The 19,749-nt window shown below is 42.5% G+C and overlaps 1 protein-coding gene across 1 annotated transcript in view; it reads right to left on the minus strand.

Annotated features, from left to right (window-relative positions):
• Positions 1-19,020: 19,020 nt before the first annotated feature.
• Positions 19,021-19,749, minus strand: part of GCAT (glycine C-acetyltransferase) — a 507,826-nt gene continuing 507,097 nt past the window's right edge. Inside the window, exon 9 of the mRNA XM_044068107.1 lies at positions 19,021-19,570. Within this exon, the coding sequence (XP_043924042.1) occupies positions 19,419-19,570 (152 nt within the window). The 3' untranslated portion in view covers positions 19,021-19,418. The remainder of the gene's footprint in view (positions 19,571-19,749) is intronic.

Genomic DNA, 19,749 nt, shown 5'->3' on the forward strand with positions numbered 1-19,749 from the left:
TATGAGTGGGGAGTAGCTTTTAATTGATGGGAGGATAAGAGGAGGTATGTGTGGGGTGTGGTCTTTAAGTGATGGGAGGTAAAGAGAAGGGTGAGAAGGCCAGTAATTGGTCTGTTAGAGAATGGGAGGAGTTTAATGCAAAGATAAAAGTGTGAGTAGTGGGGTGGGAATTGGGGGTAGGGTAGGGGAGCGGAGTGAGCCCGCAGGGCGAACGGAGCGGGTAGAGACAAGTGAGTGGAACAGTTCAGGATGAACAATCAGTGGATTGCTGATAGCTCAGGGTAAGTGAAAGAACAGATGACCAGAGAATAATAAATGTAAAGTGGTAATGTTTAGAGGAGAAAAGTGGTATTTACTGAAGAGCAGAAGGCATGTGAAGGAAAGATAGGAGCTGGGTATAAGTTGCAGGGAGTAAAGATGTAATTTATAGGATGGCAGTATGGACTAATGGTTGGGACTAAATGAGAGCGCCACCTAGTGGACAGGCAGGAGTAAATATCTGGGAAAGGCTGGTCAAGGACTAGATACTAACTATGAGTCAGCTAATGGAGGAAACGATAGAGGGACTAAGGGTCTATAATCTAGCTATTGGATACAGAGGAGGGTATGGCTGCTGGCATTCCTGGCTAGAAGCTAACAATTACAATCTACAAGACATATAAACTATTACATGTCAGCTTTTCTGCCAGTATCAGGAGAACGCATACTTTTTCTTCCTTTCTTGGAATAGCACAGGGATAAGACAGCAGGTTATGTGGAAGGGTCCTTATATTCCAGATAGTCAATTTCTCAACCTCAAGTGGAAGGGAGGCAAGCTGGTGAGTTGGGAATAATTAGGGAACAAGATTTTTCTTCCTTCCTTGGAATAGCACAGGGATAAGACAGCAGGTGATATGGAAGGGTCCTTATATTCCATATAGTCAATTTCTCAACCTCAAGTGGAAGGGAGGCAAGCTGGTGAGCTGGGAATAATTAGGGAACAAGATTTTCTTCCTTTCTTGGAATAGCACAGGGATAAGACAGCAGGTGATGTGGAAGGGTCCTTATATTCCAGATAGTCAATTTCTCAACCTCAAGTGGAAGGGAGGCAAGCTGGTGAGCTGGGAATAATTAGGGAACAAGATTTTTCTTCCTTTCTTGGAATAGCACAGGGATAAGACAGCAGGTGATGTGGAAGGGTACTTATATTCCAGATAGTCAATTTCTCAACCTCAAGTGGAAGGGAGGCAAGTTGGTGAGCTGGGAACAAGAAAAGGTTGAAGAGGCTGGGGCCAGGAGCGCACAGCAGCCAGAGATGTCCAAGGTATTAAAGATGTTAAGATTACATGGGATAGCTTATCTACTTGTAAATATGGTTCTAAAATTTAAGAGTGAGGTATACCATACCTTGTTTACGTCTATTCAAAGATTTGTAGAGATGCAAATATATCTTTGTATATCTTTAAAGACTGCTTGTTCAGAAAATTTAAATGTAACTCTTTACAAACCAGAGTGTTGCCAAATGTGTGTTGTTCCTAAAAAAATTTACAGTTTAGAATGCTCAACCCTAGACCAGCAATGACAATGATTGTGCAATTCCATATTATCTGGCAATATTGGAGAGCAATGGACTTTGCTCAATTTTTTTCATAGCTATCAGAATATTTTGTCAGTAAAATAGTTTGAAAGCTATCATACTGTTCTGGCAACTCTAGGACTGGCTATGAAGTGGTGTCTTGGCAGCAATACATATGTGTGGTCAAAATGAAAGCATCTGCACATCTAGCTGATCAAGTGTTTCACTTAATCCTGCTTTTGGGTGTCTGGTCACTCCTTAACCTCCCCCCAACACATACACTCTCACACTCTATACATTTACAAAAAACATTTTCAAGATGTAGAGGAATTAAGAGGGTGGCAGCTCCCCTTACAAATGAGGTCAATATTCTTTTCTTTTGCGTTTGTCTGTCTAATTTGTGTCTTTGTATCTGTCTACATGTCGCTCTGCCTATCTGTGTAAGTTAACAAATAAAAAAGTAACACTAGACCATGCATAGTGAGGAAAAAAGTGCCGATTTAGTTACTAATCATCAGAAACTCTGCTTGTGTAACCTTAACACTTGCTGTTCTGTACTCACAGTTAATCAGTGTTTGGTGTTGTCCATTATCACCCTTTGCCCCATTCCCTGGGTAGCTTTTGTGTTGCATTTAAAGGCACCAGGTAGAAAGTGGAGTCTTATTAATAAAGCAGCTTCTGTTTGCATCCATTCTGTTTTATTTAGCAGAGTCCATTTTAAGAAAGTCGACACAAGTAAACGGACATCCATTTTCTACACATCTTCATGTATTTTTGAGTGATCATGTGTGCGTTCTTTTTCCACCTGAGGGATGAGATTAATTCTGTCTTTTAAACTGGAAATTATTAGCTAATACAGTTATCTGTCTTAGAATGGAACTAAATCTTTCCACAGAAGTTGCCTTTTATCGATGGGTGAAAAACTTGGTGCAGTTAACTGAAAATTTGTTTGTGGAACTGTGCCAGATTTCTCACACTGAGATTGTAGTACAGTGGGGATCAGGGAATATGACCTTTCTCCACTGTACTGTATTCCTGAAGTTGATATATATATATATATATATATATATATATATATATATATATATATAAGTAGTGGGGGGATGCAGAAGGGATTGCCCCCTACAAGAAAAAAAAAGTTATGTACTTACCATAACATTCCATGTTTGTTGTCCTCTCTCGCCCTTCTTTCTTACTGGATTGGCTCCAACTCAGCCAATACACTAGCTCGAAGTCTCTGACTTGGCTCGTGGCTGACTACCTATCCCACAATGCATTGGAGTAACCCCCAGATCTCGTTTGCCACTTGACGAGTTTGGATTCTGTCTTCTTAGCCGTGACTTAGTGTTTTCGATTACTTTACTAATAGCTGTTTTTTAATGAATGTATTGTTATTAGAGTTAATTGTACTTATTAGTTTTGGCAGTTTACACTTTTTATAGGTTTTTGGCATAATTCGTTTGCCTCCTGTTGTGTTGTTGCTTATTGGCCGTTGTTTTTTTCACTAGGCCTATCAAATCCATGTCAGTCTTGTGGTAATTGTGTATTTCCCTTTGTTCGTTTAAGTTAGAGAGTTAAATGTAACCCATTTTTGATTAGAGGATTTGTGTTGTCTGTTCCCCTTCAGCTCGGCTAGGTTTGTTTAAGTTAGAGGGCCTAGCACCCGTTTAACTTAGAGGGTAGAGCTTTAGTTCCCTGCACTTTTTTTTCCTGTGTGTTAGCTTAACTTATTTTTGGTATAAGTTTATTGCAGTCTCAGCATGTCTAAAGAATCTAGAGATAAAGAACCCAGAGTCTCTGGATTCAAGAAATGCCAACAATGCTCCCAAAAAATGTCTATTACTGATGGGCACAGTGTGTGTGTGTGTGTGTGTGTGTGTGTGTGTGTGTGTGTGTGTGTGTGTGTGTGTGTGTGTGTGTGTGTGTGTGTGTGTGTGTGTGTGTTCAGCTAAGGTGCTATTCACTTGCAGGAATCCTACAGTTTTTTTCACTCCTTCAGCTCTCGAGTGTTAGATGAGCGGAAAAACACTTATTTTACGAAGTTTAATAAAGCCTTCTTTTGATGAAGCTTTACAATCTTCTCCAACAGCTAGTGACAACTTCAAGAGACCTTCCTCTTCATTCTCTTCCTCAGCTCATTCAGAGCTTCCATAGAAATTGGCTAAATTGACTGAGAAATCTATCTCATCGGCTCCACCGCCTTTGGAATCGAGGGAGACAATCGGTGCAGACAACTCTAGCTCTTTGGTTCCAAAGACTTCAGAACAGATATAGACTACTTCTCAGAGCTGGTCCATGGAATTAGTACTGGTATCTCTGATTTTGAGATCCTCTATTCTTCAAAGGTCTCAATCCCCCACTCTTTCATCCAGGTCCTCTAGGAGCTTATCAGATGACGATATGGACAGGGTGATGTGCAGGCTTTTGAAGTCACCAGCACTGGCAAAAAGTACAGTTGTGTACCTACCATAAATGTAGATGTTCGAGTCTATTCACTGTTGCAGTCATTACAATTGGGTTATCCTGCTGGCAGGCTACCCGCAGTTGGCCCGAGTTCCAAAGTCTAGGTCCAGCGTTGGTTGCTGTCACCTCCTCCCTGACGTCAGTGCACCAGGGGTATAAAAGATGCAGCCGACACCATTTTCTTCAGTTTTTCTTGCCCCAGATGTCAGGAGCCCCTAAAAGGGTAGGCTACATTATGTCAATATGCATGCATACCCAAAAAACAACTTTTCTTTCATCTACAAGCAAATACATCACATAGGTTGTATAGAACAGAGAAATACAGATAAGTCTTAGCAAGGAAAAGGGGGGATGGTGGGAGGGTAACCTGGACTGCAACAGTGAATACACTCGAACATCTACATTTATGGTAGGTACACAACTGTACTATGTTTATTGTGCTTCACTGTTGCAATCATTACAATTGGGTTGAATCCCAAAGCTAAGGTTGGGAGGCTGGCTAAATAGGATTAGGAGAGGCTATCAGGCCCTGCAGAACTGCAGTGGCAAAGCCTGCCCTGGATTTAGAGTAGAAGGTAAGTGATAGTGCTTTGTAAACGTATGCACAGAACTCAAGTTGCAGCCTCTAAGATGTCTTTGGTTGGTACTCCTCTGAGGAAGGCTGCTGAAGTGGCTGCTGCTCCGGTTGAATGTGGCCTAATGCCCTTAAGCACTGATTTGCCATGCTGTTATTAGCAGAAACGAATGCAGTCCCTATCCACTTTGAAATAGTCTGTTTACAGATAAGCTTTCCTTGTGATCCTGCAGCATATGACACTAGAAGTTGTTCAGTCTTTCTGAAAGCTTTGGTTCTGTCCAAGTAGAAGCGTAGCTGCCTGTGAATGTCCAAGGAATGCAGAAGTCTCTCACCCTTATTCTGTGGGTTTGGGTAAAAGGTAGGCAAATGAATTGTTTGGTTAAGGGCCACACTGGACAATACCTTAGGCAAAAATGTAGGGTTTGTCCTTAGAGAAACCCTGTCAGGATGGAAAATGATAAAAGGTTCCACAGCCATGAGTGCCTGTAGCTCTGAGACTCATCTAGCGGAGGTTATTGCTAGGAGCAGAGCTGTTTTCCAGGATAAGAATTTTATATCAGCTGCAGAGGTTGGCTCAAATGGAGGCAGTGTGAGTTTTTTCCAAGACATAGTTGAGGTCCCAAGCAGGTACTGGTGCTCTCCTTGGGGGTCTTATTTTTCTGACCCCTCTGAGGTACTGCCTTAGCAATGGATGAGAAAAAATAGGTGGTTCTGTATTGTAATGAGCTGAAATGGCAGAGGCATGAATTTTAATTGATGAAAAGGAAAGGCCTTTATCCAGTATCTCAATTAAGTATTGCAAAATCTGAGGAATATTTGGAACAGTCGTGTCAATACCTAGTGCATGGTTCCAAGCACAGAATCTCTTCCATTTTTCTGCATAAGATTTTCTGGTGCTAGGCCTCCTGGCCTCAAAAATAACATCCATCACTACTTTAGAGAGAGGAGTGTCTTGAATGGCTACATTATCTGCCATGCTGCCAGGTTTAAGGTCCGGAATTGGCTGTGCAGTATCTGACTGTCTTGTTGGGTCAATAAGTGAGGAATATGAGGTAATGTCCAAGCTGGGCATTGAAACAAGCTCTTTACGATTGGGCACCAGTGCTGGTGGGGCCAGTCTGGGGCAATCCGTATCATTTTTAGCTTCTCTTATCTGACCTTGAGGAGTACCTTGGGGAGGAGAGGCAAAGGAGGAAAGGCATATACTGTTAGGTTTTTCCAGCTGAAAGATTGAGCATCCACTTTCCATACTTGTGATAAGTCCTTGTGCAGAATCTCTGTAGTTGGCAGTTGTGAGGGGAGGGAAATAGGTCTTTGTCTGGGCAACCCCAGTTCCTTGTTATCATGCTGAAGACTTGTGGATCCAATTTCCACTCGTAGGGATCCATTAGGTTTCTGCTTAGTTCATCTGCCAGAGTATTTATCCTTCCTGGCAGGAATTGTGCTTGCAGATGTACTTGGTAAGTCAGTGCGGTGTCCCACAAGTTCATGGCTAGTCTGCAGAGGGGGTAGGAATGCGTGCCCCCCTGCTTGTTTATGTACCACATGACTGTAGTATTGCCCGTCTTTATCAGTAGCTGTCCTGGATGAAGTTGATCCTTGAAGGCTGTAGATAGTGGGGAGTGGCTTTTAATTGATGGGAGGATAAGAGGAGGTATGTGTGGGGTGTGGTCTTTAAGTGATGGGAGGTAAAGAGAAGGGTGAGAAGGCCAGTAATTGGTCTGTTAGAGAATGGGAGGAGTTTAATGCAAAGATAAAAGTGTGAGTAGTGGGGGTGGGAATTGGGGGTAGGGTAGGGGAGCGGAGTGAGCCAAGAGGCGAACGGAGGCGGTAGAGACAAGTGAGTGGAACAGTTCAGGATGAACAATCAGTGGATTGCTGATAGCTCAGGGTAAGTGAAAGAACAGATGACTAGAGAATAATAAATGTAAAGTGGTAATGTTTAGAGGAGAAAAGTGGTATTTACTGAAGAGCAGAAGGCATGTGAAGGAAAGATAGGAGCTGGGTATAAGTTGCAGGGAGTAAAGATGTAATTTATAGGATGGCAGTATGGACTAATGGTTGGGACTAAATGAGAGCGCCTCCTAGTGGACAGGCAGGAGTAAATATCTGGGAAAGGCTGGTCAAGGACTAGATACTAACTATGAGTCAGCTAATGGAGGCAACAATAGAGGGACTAAGGGTCTATAATCTAGCTATTGGATACAGAGGAGGGTATGGCTGCTGGCATTCCTGGCTAGAAGCTAACAATTACAATCTACAATACATATAAACTATTAAATGTCAGCTTTTCTGCCAGTATCAGGAGAACGCATAATTTTTCTTCCTTTCTTGGAATAGCACAGGGATAAGACAGCAGGTGATGTGGAAGGGTCCTTATATTCCAGATAGTCAATTTCTCAACCTCAAGTGGAAGGGAGGCAAGCTGGTGAGCTGGGAATAATTAGGGAACAAGATTTTTCTTCCTTTTGTACTTGACTTTGTGGTTCAATTTATCAACCTCAAGTGGAAGGGAGCTGGGAACAAGAAAAGGTTGAAGATGCTGGGGCCAGGAGCGCACAGCAGCAAGAGATGTCCAAGGTATTAAAGATGTTAAGATTACATGGGATAGCTTATCTACTTGTAAATATGGTTCTAAAATTTAAGAGTGAGGTATACCATCTTTTCAAAGATTTGTAGAGATGCAAATATATCTTTGTATATCTTTAGACTGCTCATTCAGAAAATTTAAATGTAACTCTTTACAAACCAGAGTGTTGCCAAATGTGTGTTCCTAAGAAAATTTACAGTTTAGAATGCTCAACCCTAGACCAGCAATGAAAATGATTGTGCAATTCCATATTATCTGGCAATATTGGAGAGCAATGGACTTTGCTCAATTTTTTTCATAGCTATCAGAATATTTTGTCAGTAAAATAGTTTGAAAGCTATCATACTGTTCTGGCAACTCTAGGACTGGCTATGAAGTGGTGTCTTGGCAGCAATACATATGTGTGGTCAAAATGAAAGCATCTGCACATCTAGCTGATCAAGTGTTTCACTTAATCCTGCTTTTGGGTGTCTAGTCACTCCTTAACCTCCCCCCAACATATACACTCTCGCACTCTATACATTTACAAAAAACATTTTCAAGATGTAGAGGAATTAAGAGGGTGGCAGCTCCCCTTACAAATGGTCAATATTCTTTTATTTTGCGTTTGTCTGTCTAATTTGTGTCTTTGTATCTGTCTACATGTCGCTCCGCCTATCTGTGTTAGTTAACAAATAAAAATGTAACACTAGACCATGCATAGTGAGAAAAAAGTGCCGATTTAGTTACTAATCATCAGAAACTCTGCTTGTGTAACCTTAACACTTGCTGTTCTGTACTCACAGTTAATCAGTGTTTGGTGTTGTCCGTTATCACCCTTTGCCCCATTCCCTGGGTAGCTTTTGTGTTGCATTTAAAGGCACCAGGTAGAAAGTGGAGTCTTATTAATAAAGCAGCTTCTGTTTGCATCCATTCTGTTTTATTTAGCAGAGTCCATTTTAAGAAAGTGGACACAAGTAAACGGACATCCATTTTCTACACATCTTCATGTATTTTTGAGTGATCATGTGTGCTTTCTTTTTCCACCTGAGGGATGAGATTAATTCTGTCTTTTAAACTGGAAATTATTAGCTAACACAGTTATCTGTCTTAGAATGGAACTAAATCTTTCCACAGAAGTTGCCTTTTATCGATGGGTGAAAAACTTGGTGCAGTTAACTGAAAATTTGTTTGTGGAACTATGCCGGATTTCTCACACTGAGATTGTAGTACAGTGGGGATCAGGGAATATGACCTTTCTCCACTGTACTGTATTCTTGAAGTTGATATATATATATATAAGTAGTGGGGGGATGCAGAAGGGATTGCCCCCCTACAAGAAAAAAAGAAGTTATGTACTTACCATATCATTCCATGTTTGTTGTCCTCTCTCGCCCTTCTTTCTTACTGGATGGGTTCGGAGCCGATACTCGGCTCCAACTCGGCCAATACACTACCTCAAAGTCTCTGACTTGGCTCGTGGCTGACTACCTATCCCACAATGCATTGGAGTAACCCCCAGATCTCGTTTGCCACTTGACGAGTTTGGATTCTGTCTTCTTAGCCATGACTAAGTGTTTTCGATTACTTTACTAATAGCTGTTTTTTAATGAATGTCTTGTTATTAGAGTTAATTGTACTTATTAGTTTTGGCAGTTTACACTTTTTATAGGTTTTTGGCATAATTCGTTTGCCTCCTGTTGTGTTGTTGCTTATTGACCGTTGTTTTTTTCACTAGGCCTATCAAATCCATGTCAGTCTTGTGGTAATTGTGTATTTCCCTTTGTTCATTTAAGTTAGAGAGTTAAATGTAACCCATTTTTTATTAGAGGGTTTGTGTTGTCTGTTCCCCTTCAGCTCGGCTAGGTTTGTTTAAGTTAGAGGGCCTAGCACCCGTTTAACTTAGAGGGTAGAGCTTTAGTTCCCTGTACTGTTTTTTCCTGTGTGTTAGCTTAACTTATTTTTGGTATAAGTTTATTGCAGTCTCAGCATGTCTAAAGAATCTAGAGGTAAAGAACCCAGAGTCTCTGGATTCAAGAAATGCCAACAATGCTCCCAAAACATGTCTATTACTGATGGGCACAGTGTGTGTGTGTGTGTGTGTGTGTATGTGTGTGTGTGTGTGTGTGTGTGTGTGTGTGTGTGTGTGTGTGTGTGTGTGTGTGTGTGTGTGTGTTCAGCTAAGGTGCTATTCACTTGCAGGAATCCTACAGTTTTTTTCACTCCTTCAGCTCTCGAGTGTTAGATGAGCGGAAAAACACTGATTTTACGAAGTTTAATAAAGCCTTCTTTTGATGAAGCTTTACAATCATCTTAGAGGCTGCAACTTGAGTTCTGTGCATACGTTTACAAAGCACTATCACTTACCTTCTACTCTAAATCCAGGGCAGGCTTTGCCACTGCAGTTCTGCAGGGCCTGAGAGCTTCTCCTAATCCTATTTAGCCAGCCTCCCAACCTTAGCTTTGGGATTCAACCCAATCGTAATGACTGCAACAGTGAAGCACAATGAACATAGTACAGTTGTGTACCTACCATAAATGTAGATGTTCGAGTGTATTCACTGTTGCAGTCCAGGTTACCCTCCCACCATCCCCCTTTTTCCTTGCTAAGACTTATCTGTATTTCTCTGTTCTATGCAACCTATGTGGTGTATTTGCTTGTACATGAAGGAAAAGTTGTTTTCTGGGTATGCATGCATATTGACATAATGTAGCCTACCCTTTTAGGGGCTCCTGACATCTGGGGCAAGAAAAACTGAAGAAAATGGCGTCAGCTGCATCTTTTATACCCCTGGCGCACTGACGTCAGGGAGGAGGTGACAGCAACCAACGCTGGACCTAGACTTTGGAACTCGGGCCGACTGCGGGTAGCCTGCCAGCAGGATAACCCAATTGTAATGACTACAACAGTGAAACACGATGAACATCTGTTCTCTGCTCTGACCCCATAGGTCTTGGAGCCACTCAATATGACTACATCCACTATTCCTCCTCCGAGCCAAGCTGGATCTTTGGAGCCAGAATGCCAGATACCTCCTGTGGTAGACCCTTCGGTTCAGAGACCACTTCAGAATTCTTTGGAACCATTGCCTGCTCCACTTGCAGTGCCATCTGGAGTGTCTAGGAGCCATAGTTCTCCAGTCGGCTCTGAGGGGGAGTCTCGGACCAGAGTCTCTTTGGTTCCTAGTCTGCCCTTCGGCACGTCGGCATGGGTGAGCTCGGCTCTCATGTCGGCCTTGGAGCCGATCTCCTTGGTGCCGGGGATTTCCTCTTTTTCCTCAGAACCAGAGGTATCCTCGGAGCCAAGGGGATCGGGCTTTGAGGTGATTAGGAGTTTGTGCTGTCTCCTCCTGCAGCCTGACTCAGGGATACTGGCATCCTTCCCCCTCAGTCACCGGAGTCTGCTTCGGCACCATCCTATCCACAGGACAGCAGAGATTCAGGGCCCCAGAAAGCCCCATCGGGCGAGCCCAACTCTTCTGAGACCTTCCCAGACTACTCGTCTGAGGAGCCACCTTGAAAGAGGACATGCAAGAGGAAGCATATAGACTCCCCTGATGAGTCCATCACTTCTGACACTGACCTCGAGGAAGCAGAAGGGTTCCCATGGTCATCCTCTGAAGAGATCTCTATCTCAGATATCCTAGAAATCCTAAAACAGAGAGGCAGCTGGAAACCCATCAACCCTTCTGATGAGGAGTCAGTGTACCTGAAGGCCTTTGGATCTCAACCTTCAGCCTCCTGCGTTTCTCCGCCTTTCAACGAGCTTATGGATTTCGTTAGTCGAAAGGCATGGGAGTCGCCAGACACTATGGAGTCAGTCCCTAGGTGGCCAAATAAGTTCCTGTCAGCTCCTTTGGATAAGGAATTTCTCTCAAAAGGTGTACCCGTAGACGCTATGGTGGTGGTGGCAGCCACCAAAAAGGAACTCTCTGAGATGTCTGCATCTGTCCATCTGCCGAACAAGGATTCTCGAACAATGGACAGATTCGGGAAGCGTGTTTTCTTGTCAGCGACTTTCACCCTCAGATGGCTGAACATCCTCACACACTTTACAAGACTTCAAAGAGATCTCCTGAAGGAGTTAGGAGATACTCTACAAGGTTTATTAGCTACGGGGGCCTCAGAAAAATTGACCGCTCAGCTATCCACCTTAAATTCCATAGTTAACTCCTCCATGAGGCTGATCTCTTATGCTAGAGATGGAGCAAGCAGGGCAGTGGGTTCCGAAGTTTCCCTGAGTAGGCACTCCTGGATGCGCTTGTGCAAATTTGTGGTGCCCTTCAAGTCTACCTTTACTATCAATCCAAAAAATGCTCGGTGCTGACTTGTTCCAACCAAAAAACAAAATCAAGCAAAGAAACAAAGAAGTCCTTGGTGGAAACACCGCTGTAAATCCAAAATAAGTTTATTCTCCAACAGAACACATAAAATGTAGAAAGATAAGCGCTTTCGGGTACTGGACCCTTCTTCAGATAAAAATAAGTCTACCTTTACCAAAGCCCATTTTGATGGTTCCTCTCTTTTTGGACCAAAGGTCAAGGACACATTCACCAGATGTGAGCAAGAAGGGAAAACTCTCTCTGCCATTGGAGTACATTTTTCCGTACCTCAAGACGCACGAGGCGAACCCTTCCCCAGGTACAGAGGGCATGCAATAATGGTAGACATCACCCACGTGGCAGGGGGCCCACAAAATCAGGGTGACCGTGATTCCTTTCACCGCCAACCTCATCAGCGCTGCTGAAAGGAGGCCTGCCTGCTCTTCTCTGGAGGCAGTTGCGGGACGATTAACTCTGTACTCAGAAGCCTGGTGAAATATCACAAGAGACAAGAGGGTACAAAGTATAATATCCAGAGGATATTCCATTCCATTTTGCCAGCCCATTCCACAGATCAGAAAAATCCCAGATGTTCCACCCAGTCAGAGGGAACAAGCAACCATAGCAATCCAAGAGTTGGTAAATAAAAGAGTCATTCAAAAAGTCCCCGCAGGCCAAATAGGATTCGGAACTTACTCAAGATTCCTTTAGTATCAAAAAGAACAGGGGACTGGAGAACCATTTTGGAGCTCAGCAAGTTGAACGAATCTGTAAGGAAGTCCAAGTTCCGAATGCTGACACTGCAGTCTATTCTTCCCTTTTTAGGGAAAAGGCGAATGGATGTGCTCAACAGACCTCCAAGATGTGTACTACCACATAAAAATGGACAAAGCATCAAGGAGTCATTTACGCTTCCAGCTGGGGAGCCAGTCATTTATCAGTTTCAAGCTCTGCCCTTTGGTCTCACTACAGCCCCCAGATTGCTCACCAAATGCATGGCAGTAGTAATGGCTCACCTGAGATGCCTGGGATTCCAAGTGTTTCCATACCTGGACAACTGGTTCCTAACTGCCACCACCAAGCATCTACTTCTACAGGCCAGGGACATTACACTGGAACTTTGTGCTCAGTTAGGCATAACAGTGAATTTTCAAAAATCTGCCTTGTTGCCTTGTCAAGTATTATATTTATTGGCACAGATCTAGACACTATTTCTATGATGGCTCGCCTTCTGCCTGACAGAGTCTCTGCCCTCAGACAACAAATAGTCAACATTCTTCCCAGTAGCAAAGTAAAAGCAAAAGTAGTCCTAACACTTCTTGGAACTATGGCATCAACCATAACTCTTGTCCCTCTAACCAGGATGCACATGAGAATCCTTCAGTGGCTTCTGTTTGCTCAATGGTCTCTTCAAGAACTTCCTATGTCCCATCAAATAACGATAACGAATTCATGCAAGAGAGATCTCCGATGGTGGTTTCAGTCTGATCATGTCACCATCAGCAAATCCTTTGTTCCACAACAACCTGTTGCTACGGTGACCACAGATGCTTCCCAGACAGGGTGGGGGGACATTATCTGGGAAGAACACTCCAAGGCACATGGCAAGAACAAGAGGCTCAGTTGCACATCAATGTTCTAGAGATGAGAGCAGTGTGCTTCTGGTGTTGCAAGTACTTCAGGATCCTCTCCCACTAGGAACGACTGCAATCCAGTCAAACAACATGTTTGTAGTCTGGTATATAAACAAGCAAGGAGGAACCAAGATGCGCTAAGAGTATGGCAATGGGCAATCTCTTCCCAGCGTTTTCTGGTAGCAATGCATATCCTGGGGAATCCAATGTGATAGCCAACAAGCTCAGTGGGATTTTAATGCCTCACAAGTGGTCTCTGAAACAGAGCATAGCGGACAAGATTTTCTGTATTTGGGGCCAGCCTTGCTGCGACCTATTTGCAACCCTCCTGAATACCAAATGCAGCAGCTACTTTGCCCTAATCCCCCAGTGAGGGAGACACCGAGAGATGCACTCTTCCACAATTGGCCCTCGAGATTACTGTATGCCTTCCCTCCCTTTCCTCTAATTCCCAAAGTCATTAGAGAAAGCCAAAGTCTTGAGGAGCAGGCTTATTCTTATTGCTCCATATTGGCCTCATCAGATTTGGTTCCCCTTCCTCTGGCCTCATCTTCAGTAAAAGCAATGGGCTCTGGACCTAGTTCCAGACCTTCTGACTCATATGTCAGGTATGCTTCCTCTTTCTCTCCAGACTCTCAATTTGACAGCTTGGCTGCTCAACTTCCAAACTTAGTCAGGCTTCAAAATTTTACTCCAGCAGCCAAACATATTTTGCTCTCTTCTCATAAGGCTTCCCCCATGAAACTGTATTCCAGCAAATGGAAGAGATTCTCCTACTGGGCAAGTGCAAGGGACATAGATCCCTTCTATGCCTCTTTTAGTTCAATTTTAGAATTCCTAGTGGAACTTTTTCAGCAAGGCTCTGCTGCACCTACAATTATCACGTCGGTGAATACACCCCTAATCTCATGTCACACAGGCTGTGTAAAGCATTCTTAAAAGGAACTTGTTTGTTGACGCCTCCCATTAAAGAACTTCGATCACCTTGGGACCTAAATTTAATTCGTACTTGTCTAACTTTACCCCCTTTTCAGCCTGCTTTTTCATGCGATCTAAAGTTTCTCTCCTGGAAGACCATCCTGTTAGTGGCCATGAGATCTGCACATTGTCTCGAAGTTGCAAGCTCTACCAATTAACCCACCATACCTAATCTTTCATGAGGACAGAGTATCCTTGAGGACTAATCTATGTTTTGTACCAAAAGTCTGCTCTCAATCCAATCTTAACCAGTTTATTGGACTTCCAGTTTTCTTTCCTAATCATTCCAAGGAAGAATACAAACTATATTAGTTGGATATATATAGGCAACTGAGATTTTATTTACATAGAACCAAAGATTTCAGGAAAACAGACCAGCTATTTATTTCCTTTTCTCAAGCAAAGCAAGGCAAACCAGCTCAAAAGTTACACTCCCAAATTGGCTTCCAATTGTGTTACCTTTATATACACTTCAAACAATAGAAGTCTACCTTTTAAAATCAAAGGCCATTCAACTAGAGCTCTAGCAACATCATCTTCTTACCATGATAGACTATCTATGGACAGCATTTGTGCGGCGACTACATGGGGCAGGCCCCATACTTTTATTACTCATTACAAGGTAGATTTGGCCTCCAGGGACAGAGCTTCTTTTGGGTCCACAGTGCTCAAAGGTATACTCCCATGAGCCACCCAGGAAAATGGTGCTAGGGATGCTGTCCTATCCAGTAAGATAGAAGGCGAGTGGGACAACATAACATAAGAAGTTATGCCTTACCATAAAGTTGCATCTGTGTTGTTGATCTTCACCAATCCTTGACAGTGGGTTTGGTTCTGATCCTTAGAACAGACTTAGCCGTATCTTCCAGCTCGTGGTCTCCAAACTCTCGAGCCAGGCACTACCCATAATGCTACGCACAGAGATTACCTCAGATTGAGTTTGCCAGATGACAGTATATATAGGAAAAAATAGAATGGTTAACTACAGATAGTATAGACACAAGGCCATGTAAGAGTCCTTAATGAGAAACTAGTCCAGGACTAAAGAGATCTACTAAGGGTCTTAGGTGGGGGATGGTGGGTGGGCATGTCAAGGTTTGGTGAAGATCAACAACACAGACGGAACGTTATGGTAAGACATAACTTCTTTATTTGAGGTTGTTAATCTTCACCTAATCCTTGACAGTGGGACAGAATCCCCAGCTACTTTAGTCTCAGGAGGTCTCATGGAAGAATATTCCTTAGCACCATAGAGCCAAAGGATGCTCGATCACTTGAGACCTGGTCTAATTTGTAATGAGTGATGAAGGTATGATGAGAAGACCATATGGCTGCTGCACAGATGTCATCTAGAGAAGCTCTGGTATGAAAAACCGCTGATGTTGCCGCAGCCCTTGTTGAGTGGGCTTGAACTGTTTTGTGAAGTTGAAGTCCATGAGAGTTATAAATGAATGTAATGAAGTCTCTAACTGTTCTGATTTTCTAAATTATTTTGTTATGTGAAGATAAAAATGTAGCTGTCTGTGCATGTCTAGTAAATGAAGTGCATATTCTCCTTTGTTGGAAAAATTAGGGAAAAAGACCAGTAATTGTAACAACTGATTAATAATGGATTCAGAGACTATCTGGGGTAGAAAGGATGGATTTGTTCTCAGTGCAACTCTGTCTTTATGAAAGATCAGGTAGGGTGATTTGCATGATACGGCCTGCAATTTGGAAAATCTTCTTGCGAAAGTAATAGCCACCAAAAATATAGTCTTCCAGGACAAATACTTCAAATGACAAGATGCTGATGGTACAAATGGGGCCTTTGTTAGAGCTTGAAGCACAGTAGTTAGATCCCATGGTGGTCTTGGTTCTTTCAATAGAGGTTTCAGTAGGAAGAGTCCCTTCAAGAAAGCTTTACAAAGTTTGTGAAACATTATTGGAGAATCATTCCAACCTGAGTAGAAGTTTGAAATTGCTGCTAGATGAACCTTTATCATAGAAGCAGAGGAACCAGATTGAAAAAGTGTGTTAAGAAAATCTAGGATATCATGAATGAGGGCGGTAAATGAGTCCAGCCCTTTATTTGAAGCCCATTTGGAATACTGTTTCCATTTGTAACAGATTTGTGGTGCGCAATAATAAATGCTGGACAGGGGAAGAAAGAGAAGGTTGCCTGGCAGAGCCCCTCACTAACACTCTTCAAGAGAAACCTTGGCAAGTGGATGGGTAACAGAAAATATACCCCTGGGCTCAATTCAATGGCTCTTCTTGACAGAGGCTCAGTTAATTAATCTATGGGGCGGCGAAAGCTGACACACTCTGGCTAGGCTTATAAATGCCCTCGGGCAGATAGCCTAGTACCTACCTATGAACCTATGATCCGGAAGGAAGGTCTGCCCATAGAGAGATGGGAGCCGGGAACCGAAACAGACTGTTTCAGAACCGGGGTCTCACCCCACACCGAAGAGACAGTCTCCAGAACAGGATCCTGGGTTGACAATACAAGGGCCAAGGCGCCATGAGGCATAGACGGCTCCGAAGGAACTGAAAAAGTACCATGCATCTTGGACTCGACCAGAGAGTCCCAACCCCGGTAGGTCTCCGGTGCCGAAGGCTCGGAGATGCTCAAGACGGGTCTCAGAACAAAAGATGAAAGGGCTAGCACAACTGAGTCAGTTGATGCTGGGACTGTCGGGGTGGAAGGCTCCAAAGACGCATCTAGAGTTGGAAGAGGAGGGTATGAAGGGGTCACAGAACAGACAGTTTCGATGCCAGTTTGGCTTGGAACTGAAAATAATCTTCTCCCCACAAGTAGCTAATCCACTAGCCTCATAATATCAGCTTCTGAAAGACTATTAGTAGACCTCACTGATGCAGTGGAGGGAGATCTGGGTCGTCTCACTTCCACAAATGGGGTATCTCTGAAAGGGTCCACAGAAGGAGAGTAGGAAGTTCTTGGGAGCGGAGGCAGCCCCAGTAGCTTAGGTACAGGTTGGTCTGTTGGCACCGATGTTGAACCTATTGGCTCCGAAGCCATTTTGTCGGTGTAGACAGGTCTTTCGGTACCAAAGAAGTTTTTGATATTTTCTTTGTTGGCTCCAAAGTACTGGGAACTGAAGATGATCTTTTCTTCGAAGCACAAGACGAAGAAGATTCAGTACTACCAGTTTTCTCCTTGGAACCAGAGATGGCCTCGTCAAAGAGACTTCAGAAGCCCTTTTAAAATTAGTTTATTTTTTTCTCTCTGTCAACGTTTTGGTAGAGAACCCGTGACAAATCACACAATTTTCTTGCAGGTGAATCCTGCCAAGACAGTAGACACACAAAATGTGCATTTCTGAATTGGGCATTTTACCCTTACACTTTCTACACCTCTTGAAGCCTGAGGTGTCCTTTGAAGGTTTTCAGGGAGATTGTTTTTGGTTCAACCATTATCGGCGATAAAAGAGGGATGAAAGAAAGTACTTTTTTTTTTTTTGAATAAAAGGGTAAAGACGAAAGTGAAAGGAAAATAATACCAGCAGTGGTATTAAGAGATACCTTATCGGTGAAAAAGTGAAAAGAATTTACCAACGATGGTAAATGACAGATTACCAGTGGTAAAAGGAAGGAAGGCAGAAGTTAATTAAAAAGGAGGAGGAGTTGGTAGAAGAACTAAGAAAACAGGAAAATAGAGAAAGAGTCACTAGTCTGCCTGTCTAGAAAATAGAAAAAGAAAAATTGAAAAATACAATTAACTGGCAAAGCTCGAGAGATGGAACGAACATGTCTGGTCTGCAAAGCAGCAAACGAGATCTGAGGTAATCTCTGTGACGAGCACTATGGGTAGTGCCTGGCTCAAGAGTTTGGAGAGCGCGAGCTGGAAGATACGGCCGAGTCAGTTCCAAGGATCAGAACCGAACCCTCTGTTAAGGATTAGGTGAAGAATAACATCAGATCACTGGTTTAGTGTTGTATTTTGATCTTTTGTGGATCGATATTTTTGTCTTTACACTTCCGCTCATCAGCAAAATAGTCTTGCTTCCCTTAGAATATGTTTTGTTATAGATAACAACATCAAGCTAAAGGTTCAAATTCTGCCCTGTTGACAGAAATTAAAATTGGCAACTAGGCACCGTAAAAATCCACTGCCAATCATTAGCGGACCGGAGTTCCGCTGTGGCGACCCCTAACCAGGAAAAGCTGAAAGACATTGTATCTTCTTACATAATCTGAACGATACACTAGAATGCTGGATTTTGGGCATTAATCCAAACTATTCAGTTCTTCCAAGCAGAACCCTTTTCTTTTGTGTTGACAGTCAGGAACAAGGACAATGCAGACAATACCTCTATTACACTGCAGTATCAGAAGTATTAGTCACTGTCTGGAATGGCTTGCACCAGATGGTTCCATCCTGGTTCATAACCCCAATCTGTCAATGATCCATTCAGTAGCACAGAATACTGTCCTGAGTATACAGGTTTTATGGCCAAAAGTCACTTGGTTTATTAAAATTATGCAGAAGGATTAATCTGTCGTGTATGTGAGTATTAATTATTTGTTTTCATTCCTAAAGCATTTTATTTTCAGCACATTTTACTATTTAATAAATCTGCTAAATGCGCTTTAGTTTTCTATAAATACTTCTGTAGAGATTATTTTGTTTATTTACACAGCGTAACATGAACAGATAAGTATATGACTGTATAATCTTTTGCTTTTCAATAAATGTTTGCTTAGTTCCAAAAGTAAACTACCATGAATCCTAATTTTAGTTGGCAAGTAACTTCCACTGTCCTCCTCCTATACTGCTATCTCGCTCTGACATGCTATCATTTTACATCAGTTTATCACTAGAGCAAGAAAACACATGGCATTGATAAACATCCATTACTAGCAGCTTGTATTTGTACAAAAACATCAGAAACATGCAGTGGAAAAAAACAGGGATGCAATATTTCATAGTTTATTCTGGAAAGGCAGGCACTTCTTGTAGTAATACAGAAACAGGACAGTCATGCGAAACAGTAGGGCAAGAATGAATCCAGACTCCAAGTCTATAAACATGAACCGCCTCTAAACTGTCACCTGATGTCCTCCTGCTCTCACAGTGAGCTGTCAACGCATTTGTTAAACTAAGGCTTATAATATCTGCATATCTGCACTTTTCATTTTATTGGGCCCACATTTGCTTGTCTCAGATGAAATACTGCTAGAAAAATAATCTTCATGATTAAATTATACATTTATTTTATTAATCTAAAATGAAATATAATTTACTAATAAAAAATAAGGCATGCAGAAATGCTCCAAATCCCATTTACTGAAGTAGATGATTTTCCTCGGCTGTTTAAGATATAACATCATACTTTCTGCCAACGTCAATAAATGCTTCCACACACTGATCAATGTCCTGGTCACTATGCGCAGCAGAGATCTGAACCCGGATCCGTGCTTTTCCCTTTGGCACAACAGGAAAACTGAAGCCAATTACATAAATGCCTGTCAAAGAAAGACACAGTTAAGTTATAAACATTAGCTTTACTGTATTATTCACGTGCATGTAGTACTGATGGTATTCTGACAAATTACTTCCACAAGAAGACTTTTTTTATACCTTGGAAGGAGTGGGAGCTGACGTTTACCATTCCCAAGTCTTTCTGTCTGCCTGCATGTACAGA

This window comes from Protopterus annectens, chromosome 1.part0, assembly GCF_019279795.1.
Source record: "Protopterus annectens isolate FY-2018-M chromosome 1.part0, PAN1.0, whole genome shotgun sequence".
NCBI lineage: Eukaryota > Metazoa > Chordata > Ceratodontiformes > Protopteridae > Protopterus > Protopterus annectens.